The sequence below is a fragment of the Lacerta agilis genome, chromosome 2 (assembly GCF_009819535.1).
Source record: "Lacerta agilis isolate rLacAgi1 chromosome 2, rLacAgi1.pri, whole genome shotgun sequence".
Classification (NCBI taxonomy): domain Eukaryota; kingdom Metazoa; phylum Chordata; class Lepidosauria; order Squamata; family Lacertidae; genus Lacerta; species Lacerta agilis.
In genome coordinates this window covers 119,659,320-119,672,204 of record NC_046313.1, presented here as the reverse complement: position 1 = coordinate 119,672,204, position 12,885 = coordinate 119,659,320, and the positions used below count along the sequence as shown (strand labels likewise).

At 46.0% G+C, this 12,885-nt stretch overlaps 1 protein-coding gene across 1 annotated transcript in view; it reads left to right on the top strand.

The window, feature by feature from the left end:
* LOC117042602 (oocyte zinc finger protein XlCOF6-like) overlaps positions 1-12,885 on the top strand; it is a 43,295-nt gene that overhangs the window by 25,609 nt on the left and 4,801 nt on the right. Inside the window, 1 exon segment of the mRNA XM_033142139.1 lies at positions 8,400-8,601. Coding sequence (XP_032998030.1) covers positions 8,400-8,601 — 202 coding nt within the window.

Here is a 12,885-nt window from a genome sequence, read left to right as displayed (position 1 = left end):
CCCTGCATCATCTCTCTCTCTGAGGAACGTCAACGCACTCACGCTGGCGAGAAACCATTTAAATGGATGGGTTGTGGAAAGAGCTTCAGTGAGAGTGGAGCACTGAGAAGAGTGGGGAGAGTGGATCTGGAGTGCTGGTGGTGAAGGATGATACGCTGAGAGTCAACTGATTCTCCATCTTTCTGAGAAAGAGCTGAAAGTGTTGCCTGCCTCCCTTTATGGGATTCTGAATTCCTTTCAAGCAATATTGAAATATATTCGGAGTCCTGCAGTGGTTCTTTATTGCAGCTTGTAAAACAGTGATTCAATTCCCTCCCAACCTCAGGCTTATTTACACAATGAGTCCCGTCTGATTGGCTGATTCTGCTTCCCTCCGGGAGCCTGATTGGGCTGCTCCTGCAAGCCAATCAGTTGTTGCATCCCAGGATCCTACCTGCATATTGTTCTAGTATCCAAGCTTGTTGTTGTTCAGTCGTTCAGTCGTGTCCGACTCTTCGTGACCCCATGGACCAGAGCACGCCAGGCACGCCTATCCTTCACTGCCGTATCCAAGCTTAGTACATAACAAATATAAAGGGGTGGGATTTTTCCCTGAAGGCCCTTGTTAGGTAGTGGGTGGACACAGCAGACGACACAGTGATTTTCAAGCAGCTCTTGTTTATTCTCAGGCTGGAGCAGAAGTGAGCTGAAGGGCTCAGCAGCCTGCTTACATAGAACTCAGCTACAAGCAACAGTAACAACTTTCTGTAGTTACCCAATCCCTGAACGTCACTTTCAATCCCTCATTTGCATGTGTGGACCTGAGTGAAAACTGCAGCAGAATGAACCATATACACACACCCCTAGTGGCCTAGGGTGAGAACTTCAATACATAAAAGCCCTCCTCTCCATTCTTTGCCCCCCCCATTGCGTGGAAAATTCCAACACTTCAGGTTCCTTTTTGAATGCACGAATCCATAGAGCTATGGCAGCAGACCAGCTAACAGGCTCAAAAAGATCCGCTTCCAGGCATGTTGTTGTTTAGTCATTAAGTCGTGTCCGAATCTTTGTGACCCCATGGACCAGAGCACGCCGGGCACTCCTGTCTTCCACTGCCTCCTGCAGTTTGGTCAGACTCATGTTGGTAGCTTTGAGAACACTGTCCAACCATCTTGTCCTCTGTCGTCCCCTTCTCCTTGTGCCCTCCATCTTTCCCAAGCTTCCAAGCATGGGCGTAGCCAATAATTTTGTTGCTTCCTAGGGGGGCATTTATTTGGGGTTTCGTACGAATGTCCTAGGTTACATCCCTGGCAGCGGCCATCTCAGCAATAATTCCTCTGGGGCATGAAGGTGGCACACTTTACAACCCTCCACCCCTTTATGCCTGATAAAGGCCCCCCCCCGGGGGGGAGAGATTCTGCCATAATCACACCCGGCTGTCTACCAAATCCATCTGGTTGAGACCCTCCCTGCCCATGGACTCTCTGGCCAGAGTGATGCATGCTTTGGTTATCTCCCGCTTGGACTACTGCAATGCACTCTACATGGGGCTACCTTTGAAGGTGACCCGGAAACTGCAATTAATCCAGAATGCGGCAGCTAAACTGGTGACTGGGAGTGGCTGCCGGGACCACATAACACCAGTCCTAAAGGATCTTCACTGGATCCCAGTCCATTTCCAAGGACTATTCGAAGTGTTTGTGCTGACCTTTAAAGACCTAAACCTGAAGGAGGGTCTCCACTCCCATCATTCAGCCCGGACACTGAGTCTCCTCCGAGGGTCTGATGATGGTTCCCTCACTGTGAGAAGCAAAGTTAAAGGGAACCGATGTCAAGCAGATAAAGAATTAAACAATGTTTAGAAGACACCTGAAGGCAGCTTTGTATCGGAAGATTTTAAATGTGTGATGTTTTTATAATGTTTTTATATGCACTGCAAGTAAGACCCTGATGTTGGGAAAGATGGAGGGCACAAGGAGAAGGGGGCGACAGAGGATGAGATGGTTGGACAGTATTCTCGAAGCGACTGGCATGAGTTTGGCAAACTGCGGGAGGCAGTGGAGGATAGGGGTGCCTGGCGTGCTCTGGTCCAGGGGTCACGAAGAGTCGGACACGACTGAATGACTGAACAACAGCAACAAAGCTGCCCAGCTACATTTTGTTGTTGTTTTTGTTGTTCGTGACCCCATGGACCAGAGCATGCCAGGCACCCCTATCTTTCACTGCCTCTTGTAGTTTGGCCAAACTCATGTTAGTAGCTTCGAGAACCCTGTCCAACCATCTCATCCTCTGTCGTCCCCTTCTCCTTGTGCCCTCCATCTTTCCCAACATCAGGGTCTTTTCCAGAGAGTCTTCCCTTCTCATGAGGTGGCCAAAGTACTGGAGCCTCAACTTCAGGATCTGTCCTTCTAGTGAGCACTCAGGGCTGATTTCTTTGAGAATGGATAGGTTTGATCTTCTTGCAGTCCATGGGACTCTCAAGAGTCTCCTCCAGCACCATAATTCAAAAGCATCAATTCTTCGGCGATCAGCCTTCTTGATGGTCCAGCTCTCACTTCCGTACATCACTACTGGGAAAACCATAGCTTTAACTATACGGACCTTTGTTGGCAAGGTGATGTCTTTGCTTTTTAAGATGCTGTCTAGGTTTGTCATTGCTTTCCTCCCAAGAAGCAGGCGTCTTCTAATTTCGTGACTGCTGTCACCATCTGCAGTGATCATGGAACCCAAGAAAGTGAAATTATTATTATTATTATTATTATTATTATTATTATTATTATTTCCACTTACCAGCTGCTGAGGGCGTCCCCTGCAAAGTAGCCTGGCGTCCTGCCCAGTTCCCGGTTTCAGCTGCCGGCAGGGAAGGAGACGCCCCTCCCTGGGTGAAGCTGGCCCAGCTGTGCAACTCTCGCCCGCCTCCCACCCTCATTCCCACAGGGCTGCTCTTGGGTCATAGCTCTATGGGCACACGCATTCGGAAAGGAACCCGAAGCACGTCGGAAATTCCCGAGCCGAAGGGGGGGGGGAAAGGAGCCCCTCCCTCGGAGATCCGCCAGGCTGTGAATAGAGGGAGAGAGAGAGAGGAGGAGAAAGAGGTAAAGATGCAGGGGGGGGGGGAGAGAAAGGGGGCAGAGAAGACACCCCCCACCCCACACACAACAACAGCAACTCCCTTCCTGCAGAGGCCCCGATCCAGGCAATCCGGCTGCAGATCGGGGACCCTCCATTCGCAGGGTTTGCATTGCACGCCCCCCCCCCCAGAGACCAGCCTTCCCACCATTTACAATGGGAAATGCAGCGGGGTGGGGGTGCAGGGGGGGCCTTTCTGCAGAGGGAGGACCGGAAGGGTTTGCATTGGAAGATCTCCTTTGCAGCGCCCCATCCGCTGCCCTGCCCGCCCTTGGGCGCCTTTGCGGGAATGACACGGGCCGAGACTTGAACCCAGGCCCCAGTTCCGAGTCCCGGGCTCCCCCTGGCAGGAATCCCTGGGGCGCCGCGATCCTGGCTCCGCGCCGAGTTGTGCCTTGTGCGGAGAATCGGAGAGAGGGAGTCCATGGAAGGGTTAAAGGGGGCGAGAGAGAGGCTGGATTGGGACCCCCCCCCCGTCTCCCTCCTCTGCCCCCTGGCTGCTCTTCAGGAGGGAGAGGGGGGCGCCATGGGGAGAGATTTGGCAAGAAGGGGGGCAAAGGGGAAACTCGGGGGTGGAGGGCAGAGGAAGGTGGGGGGCTGAGGGAGGGAGGGAAGCACCCCTGGAGGTGCAATTTTAATTGTTGTTATTGTCATTTATTTATTTATTCAATCTATTAAGCCCTGTTTAGGGAGGCTTTTAATGGTTAATAGATTATTGTATTTTAATGCTCTGTTGGAAGCTGCCCAGAGTGGCTGGGGAAACCCAGGCAGATGGGCGGGGTATAAATAATAAGTTGTTATTATTATTATTATTATTATTATTATTATTATTATTATTATTATTAGTTTCTTTCTCTTGCACAGGGCAGCCCAAAGTGGCTTACAACCTATTTTTATTGTTCTTGTTGTTGTTATGTTCCACGGTGACACTCCTAGGCCTTCTTTGTCCTGTTTCCTGCATTTGGGGGGCAGAGAGAAGGCTGGTCTTGTGGGATGTAAAAGAGGACAGGAGCAGTCAAACACCACTTTTCCTAGAGTAGACCTAAAGGTTGTCTCAGTCCTCCAGCCGGAACTTCCTGCCTTCCTGGACTGAGACACAAAACTCCCTTGTATGTAACTTGAGATGGGTGCGGCCTCTCCTTGAAGAAGCACAGACCGGGCCTCCATTTTGTCCTCTTCTGTCTTCTCTCTCTCATTGCCATCTGAACAGCAGCATGACTAAGATGCACCCTTGGCTCTAGGCCAAGAGAAGAAAAGGGGAACTTTCTCCCATAAGGAGATAGTCACCACATGTATACTGTTTAGTAACTCTTTAAGCCTGAATCTGGGATCCTTTGTGTGAACAGGTGAATTCTTGTGAGTAAACTGAAGACTGTGTAGTGTCTTATTAAAAGAGTGATTAAAAGGGGAAGGCAACAGGACAATATTTCTAATGACTCTAGCAAGTCTGTGCAAGCTATCCGCTCTGTGTGTGTGCTAAAAAGGGAATGTTAACTCAGCTTTTGACTTATGGTGCTGGAGGAGACTCTTGAGAGTCCCATGGACTGCAAGAAGATCAAACCTATCCATTCTCAAGTAAATCAGCCCTGAGTGCTCACTGGAAGGACAGATCCTGAAGTTGAGGCTCCAGTACTTTGGCCACCTCATGAGAAGAGAAGACTCCCTGGAAAAGACCCTGATGTTGGGAAAGATGGAGGGCACAAGGAGAAGGGGACGGCAGAGGACGAGATGGTTGGACAGTGTTCTCGAAGCTACTAACATGAGTTTGGCCAAACTGCGGGAGGCAGTGAAGGATAGGCGTGCCTGGCATGCTCTGGTCCATGGGGTCACGAAGAGTCGGACACGACTGAACGACTGAACGACTGAACGACAACAAAACTCTGCAGATATTATAGAACTTGTAAACACAAGTTGGGACAGGAGATCTTAAACAATATATCCTGCCCCACATCCCTCAACATTCCCACAGGTCTCAGGGCCTGCTCCACCACGAGGGAGACTGAGGCAGCCCCATCAGGCAGCAGGTGCAGAGAGGCAGGGGCGGAGCAAACTTGAAGGCACCCCTCCCCAGTGCGCGTGCCCTGACGTCACGACGCGTGCGCAGCCTCCTGGGTGGACATGCGCAGTCCACCCAAGATGGCGGGCGCAATCGGCCGGCACCCATTCCGTGTGGTGTGGCAACCTTTAAGGCTGCAGCGCGTGAACAGCAGCACAGACGCTGTGCTGCTGTTCACACGCTGCAGCCTTTTAAAAGTTGCCGCACCAACGGTGTCGATCGCAGGGGTGGGGCCTGTCCCCAGAGTGTCACCTTCTCCAGGGCGGTACCCGGGGCGGCCCGCCCCCTTCCTCCACCCCTACAGAGAGGGGCAAGGAGGGGACTGATCTGAGTGCCATTTGGCCAGCCCTGGTTTAATCCTCTATCCTCTCATCCAGGGGAAGGTGCTGCCCCATTGCCAGTGTCCTAGGCACAAGACAGCAGCCTCTGGAAGTCAATGGTGCAGGATGATTTGGGAATGTGTGCAGTTGGTTGGACTGCGTCAGGAAGATCTTGGCGATCATGGAGGAAGGAGGAAATGAAATACAGATATTCAGCGTTTTCAGAGGAGGGGGTAGAAGGGGAAAGTGTGTCCCACCAGATAAGACTCCCACCAACCCTGGCCATATGCCGTCCTTGCTTGGGCAGGTGGTACTTTGAGTCCGGCCACATCTGGAGGGCCAGGGATGCCTCAACTCAGCATAGAAGGTTCCTCTAGGGCTCAGTGTTACTTGGGAGTTGGTGGACCTGGATCTTAAGGGTTCTTGAAAGTCTAACAGTATAAATCCAAGGTGCCCACACTCAGCAGCGTAGGAACCGCTGCCAGCACCTGGGGAAGAGCTTTTTAAAGGAAATCGTTCACCCCCAAAGTTGCTTGCTTAGGAACGTACAGTGGGTCCACCAACCTGCAGCACCAGAGCTGCCCCTCCCCCTGCCCTGCCTTCCTCCGCTGCTCCCCACACAAAATGTGTGTCTGGATGAAATCCCAAAGTATTTTTGCCTCCTGTTCCAAAGAGGACCAGTTGACATTCCAGAAGAAAGTGTGGCTAAGAGTCTAATACACAATTGTGGATGACAAAAACAGCCAGGGAATATGAAACTGATTTGAAGATTGGTTTCTTCCTAACATTCAGGCGAAAACATCACTGGTTTCACTTCTTTTCTTCACCTTTAATATTCACTTTTTTCAATGTCACAAGTATTTTTATATTGTGATCTTCAGATGAAGAGAAATATTTTTTGCTCAGTTGTTCAGTCGTGTCCGACTCTTCGTGACCCCATGGACCAGAGCACACCAGGCACCCCTATCCTCCACTGTCTCCCGCAGCTTGGCCAAACCCACGCCAGTCGCTTCGAGAACACTGTCCAACCATCTCATCCTCTGTCGTCTCCTTCTCCTTGTGCCCTCCATCTCTCCCAATTTCAGGGTCCTTTCCAGGGAGTCTTCTCTTCTCATGAGGTGGCCAAAGTACTGGAGCCTCAACTTCAGGATCTGCCCTTCCAGTGAGCACTCAGGGCTGATTTCTTTAAGGATGGATAAGTTTGATCTTTTTGCAGTCCATGGGACTCTCAAGAGTCTCCTCCAGCACCATAATTCAAAAGCATCAATTCTTCAGCGATCAGTCTTCTTTATGGTCCAGCTCTCACTTCCATACATTACTACTGGGGAAACCAGACGTTTAACGGTCCGTTGATACCTGCACTCACCACTTTATTAATTAACCGCTGCCACCAACCAGTCTGTCTGGTATTTACTTCACTCAGTTCAGTCAAGGAGAATATTGGAACAAAACTGTTTTATTTGAAGTTTAGTACATAAGCATGTGGTTTCTGAATAAACAGTACTTTCTTGGTTGTGTTCTTGTTAACAACAGTGCCCAACGATTTCTCCCACCCCTGTTCCTACTCCTTCCCTTGCCACCCTTCTTCCCACCGCTCAATATCCACAACAAGCCCCAAAGACTCAAGACTAAAGAACCAAAAGACTAAAGAACCAACGACCAAAGAACTAAGACCCCCCTTCCTTCCCCGGGAGGGGTTTATATAGCCCACATAACTCCGCCCCCTCAAGGTTCTTACTGGTTATTCCCTTTTAACACCTTCTATGCCAATCCGAAGTTTGGGTGAACGCCACAGTGATGTCTCTGCTTTTTAAGATGCTGTCTAGGTTTGTCATTGCTTTCCTCCCAAGAAGCAGGCGCCTTCTAATTTCGTGACTGCTGTCACCATCTGCAGTGATCATGGAGCCCAAGAAAGTAAAATCTCTCACTGCCTCCATTTCTTCCCCTTCTATTTGCCAGGAGGTGATGGGACCAGTGGCCATGATCTTAGTTTTTTTGATGTTGAGCTTCAGACCATATTTTGCGCTCAACTCTTTCGCCCTCATTAAAAGTTTCTTTAATTTCTCCTCACTTTCTGCCATCAAGGTTGTGTCATCAGCATATCTGAGGTTGTTGATATTTCTTCCGGCAATCTTAAGATAAATATACAAGTTTTATAAATAATTTCCAGTAGGAGCGAAAGAGGAGGAACAGTGAGAGACTTGGACTGGGAATCTCCACTGAGATAGGTCAGTGTCGGGAGGCAGGTGCGAGACCTGGTGGCATATAATTATTATCAGTAGTAATTGGGGTGGGCGTTTTAATCTGGCCTTCTCGGCAGTCAGGCTCCAGCTGCTTTCCTTCTGCATCTCAGGCTCTCTCCATTCAATAATGCAAAACTGAGAGATGGAGGTCCAACCCAAAGAATATTCTCCTACCTGAGCACTCCTTCAGCTGACCACAAGCACCGAGCCTTGTCACTAGTCTTATATATGGGTCTCCCAAAATGGTCAGTATGGACCCCCTGAGGCCAAAGGGACTGTGCAGGTGGTTAATAAACATCTAGAGGTCGAATGGGATGAAATGTGGTCCAAAGGGTGGAGGAGTATAGAGCAGAGGATGTTCTGAGATAATGCTGCTTCATTAGCAATGATTATGAATTATGAAAGGCTGATGATGCATTACCATTATTTGACATTATTTCATTTGCATTTCCTAAAAACTTGGAACATATGGAGGACAGGAGATAATGTGCGAGATGTAAGAGTAACTGCTAATTGATGTGTGTAATAATCCTGTCTTCTCTTCCTAGAAAACAAATAAGATTTTCTACCCCTTCGCCCTCCCAAGCAGACAATTGAGAAGGAACAGTGTGGGGCCATGTTCAATGAGAATAACAAAGAAATAGTTTAAATGCATGGAGTGTGAAAAGAGAGAGGAAACAGTTTGAAAGTATGGAGTGTGGAAAGAGCTTCAGTGACAGAGGAACACTAAGAAAACATCAACGAACACACACGGGAGAGAAACCATTTAAATGCATGGAGTGTGGAAAGAGCTTCAGTCAGAGTGGAGCCCTTAGAATTCATCAACGGTCTCACACTGGGGAGAAACCATTTAAATGTATGGAGTGTGGAAAGAGTTTCACCGACAATGGAAAGCTAAGAAGACATCAACGAACTCACATGGGAGAGAAACCATTTAAATGCCTGGTGTGTGGAAAGAGCTTCAGTCAGAGTGGAGACCTAAGAATTCATCAACGGACTCACACTGGGGAGAAACCACTTAAATGTATGGAGTGCGGAAAGAGCTTCAGCCAGAGTGGCACCCTAAGAAGACATCAATGGACTCACATGGAGGAGAAACCATTTAAATGTATAAAGTGTGGAAAGAGCTTCGCTGAGAGTGCAAAACTTAGAATTCATCAATGGATTCACACTGGGGAGAAACCATTTAAATGTATGGAGTGTGGAAAGAGCTACATTCAGAGTGGACACCTTAGAATTCATCAACAGACTCACACAGGGGAGAAACCATTTAAATGCATGGAGTGTGGAAAGAGCTTCAGTGGTAGTGCATACCTTAGAATTCATCAACGGACTCACACGGGGGAGAAACTGTTGAACTGTGTGGAGTGTGGAAAGAGCTTCACTCATATTGGAGGACTAAGAAGACATCAGTTGACTCACACAGGGGAGAAACCATTTAAATGCATGGAGTGTGGAAAGAGCTTTAACGATGGTACAGCACTTACTTTGCATAATCAAACTCACTCAGGAGAGAACCCATTTGCATGCATGGAGTGTGGAAAGAGCTTCAGTCACAGTGGAACACTCAGAATTCATCAGCGGAGTCACACAGGAGAGAAACCATTTAAATGCATGGAGTGTGGAAAGAGCTTCAGTCACAGTGGAACACTTAGAATTCATCAGCGGATTCACACGGGAGAGAAACCATTTAAATGCATGGAGTGTGGAAAGAGCTTCTGTGACAGTGGAACACTTAGAATTCATCAGCGGAGTCACACAGGGGAGAAACCATTTAAATGTAAGGAGTGTGGAAAGAGCTTCAGTCAGAGTGGACACTTGAGAATTCATCAACGGAGTCACACAGGGGAGAAACTATTTAAATGTAAGGAGTGTGGAAAGAGCTTCAGTCACAGTGGACACTTTAGAATTCATCAACGGAGTCACTCAGGGGAGAAACCATTTAAATGCATGGAGTGTGGAAAGAGCTTCACTGAGAGTGGAAAACTTAGAATTCATCAGCGGAGTCACACGGGGGAGAAACCATTTAAATGTAAGGAGTGTGGAAAGAGCTTCAGTCACAGTGGACACTTTAGAATTCATCAACGGAGTCACACAGGGGAGAAACCATTTAAATGCATGGATTGTGGAAAGAGCTTCAGGCACAGTGGACACTTTAGAATTCATCAACGGAGGCACACAGGGGAGAAACCATTTAAATGCATGAAATGTGAAAAGAGTTTCACTGATAGTGGAACATTTAGAAAACATCAACTGACCCACACAGACAAGAAACCATTTATATGCATGGAATGTGGGAAGAGCTTCAGTCAGAGAGGATGCCTTAGAAGCCACCAATGGGTTCACACAGGAGAAAAACCATTTAAATGTATGGAGTGTGGAAAGAGTTTCAGTAACCGTCGATCCCTAATTCGTCATAATCAAACTCACACTGGGGAAAGTACATTTTTATGTATGGAATGTGGTAAGAGCTTCACTGATAACCGAGGACTTAGAATCCATCATAAAAGTCACACGGGGAAAAAACCATATAATTGCAAGGATTGTGGAAAGAGCTTCTCTGAGCTTGGAAAAGTTAGAATACATCAACGGACTCACACAGGGGAGAAACCATTTAACTGTATGGTGTGTGGAAAGAGCTTCATCAATAGTGGAAAACTTAGAATCCATCAACGGACTCACACAGGGGAGAAACCGTTTAACTGTGTGGAGTGTGGAAAGAGCTTCTCTGAGTTTGGAAAAGTTAGAAGACATCAACGGACTCACACAGGGGAGAAACCATTTAAATGCATGGAGTGTGGAAAGACCTTTAACGATGGTACAGCACTTAGTTTGCATCATCAAACTCACACCGGGGAGAAACAGTATAAATGTATGGAGTGTGGAAAGAGCTTCGCTTATAGTGGAGGACTAAGAAGACACCAGTTGACTCACACAGGGGAGAAACCGTTTAAATGCATGGAGTGTGGAAAGAGCTTTATTGAAGGCAGAGAACTTAGTATGCACCATCAAACTCACACAGGAGAGAAACCATTTGAATGCATGGAGTGTGGAAAGAGCTTCAGTCACAGTGGAACACTTAGAAAACACCAATTGACTCACATGGGGGTGGAAACCATTTAACTGTAAGGAGTGTGGAAAGGGCTTCACTAATGTTGGAAACATTAGAAGACATCAACGGACTCACACTGGAGAAACCCTAAATTCAGAGTGGAACCCTAAATTCACATACAGGAAACTTAGAAGACATCAACAGACTAACTCAGGTATAAGCAAATAAATGTATGGAGTGTGGAAAGAGCTCAATAGAAGTGGAAACCTTAGCAAACACCAGCGAACTCACAAAGGGAAAACCAATTCCTTATATGGAGTGTACGTAGAGCTTCAGTCCTGATGTTCTTACAAAACATCAATGCACTTGCAAGGAGGAGAAGCTTTAATAAATAGACTGACCTTAACATAGTATGGGATGTCAGCAAGGCAGTGATGAGGGGTTTCTTGATTTTACAAGACTCTATTAAAAAGAACAAAGGGAAAAGAAAAAAGAAGGAATTTTGAAAAATTTAATGGAAAAGGAAAGTCAATTAATTTCAAAACTGAAAAATACAGAGTTAAAACAAGGTATCAAGATGTTACAAATTCAATACAAGATGTTAGTAAATCAGGAAATAGAATGGAGAGAAAAATGAACCAAAAAAATTGAGTTCACAGACAAGACAGGAAAATTGCTAGCGTGGCTGTTGAAAAAACGACAAAGCCAAAATATAATAAATAAAATAATAAAGGATGATAAAATGATTGAAAACCCAAAAGAAATCAAGAAAGTATTTCATAAATTCTACAAAGAATTGTATCAGAAAGGACAGGAAGATGAGCCTTTATTACATTAATCCCTAAACAGGACACTGACACAACGAATGTAAAATAAATTCGACCAATTTCTTTACTAAATTTGGACTATAAAATCTTTACGGATATCATGGCCAGGAGATTGAATCTGACAAACTGATCCATAAAGATCAGACAGGTTTCTTGCCGGGTCGTCAAATGAGAGACAATGTAAGATTGGCAGTGGACCTAATTGAATACCTGGATACAAGGATAGATTAAAAAAAAGCAGCCATCATCTTCATAGACACTGAGAAAGCGTTCGACAATTTTGTCTTGGCAGTTTATGGGAAAGACCTTGGAAAGGATGGAAGCAGGGGAAAATTTATGAAAGGAATTAAGGCAATATATTTAGACCAATCGGCGAAATTAATTGTTAATAATACCTTAACAGAAAAATTTAATATAACAAAAAGTACAAGACAGGGGTGCCCCCTGTCTTCGCTCCTTTTCATCACAGTATTAGACGTCTTGGTAAATAATTTAAGAGAAACAACAGCGATCAAGGATATTAAGATTGGGTCAAAGGAATACAAACTAAAAGCCTTCATGGACGACCTGGTGGTGACTTTAAAAGAGCCAAGATCTAGCATGGGTGAAATTTTAAAGGAGATTGATGAATTTGGGAGGCTAGTAGGGTTCAAATTAAATAAAGGAAAGACAAAAATGCTGGTTAAAAATATGAGTAAAAAGGAAAGTGATGATTTGCAAAAAGAATATGAAATTATGGCAGTTAAAAAGGTCAAATATCTTGGAATTTGGTTAACATCTAAAAATATAAATCTAATGATAATCATGTTACAGTATGGAAGGAATTTTAAAAGGATTTGGGCATTTGGTGGAGATTAAGCCTGTCTTTATGGGGCACATAGCTGTTATAAAGATGAATATGTTACCTGGGATGTTATTTATTTTTCAAATGCTGCCCATGATTAAAGGAACAGGCCAACTGAAAGATTGGCAAAGGAATTTATCAAAATTTGTGTGGCAGGGGAATCCACCACGAATAAAACATAAATTAGTGGATTGTAAAGAAAGAGGCGGATTTGGCATGCCAGATCTGAAGCTATATTATGAGTCAGCATACTTGATTTGGGTGAAGGAATGGATAATATTAAAAGATAATGATTTGTTAGATCTGGAGGGCTTTAGTTACCGTTTTGGATGGCATTCATACTTGTAGCAAGACAAGGTGAAAGTCCATAAAGAATTCCTAACCCACTTGTTTAGAAAAGCAATTTTTGAAGTCTGGCAACGATATAAAAACCTA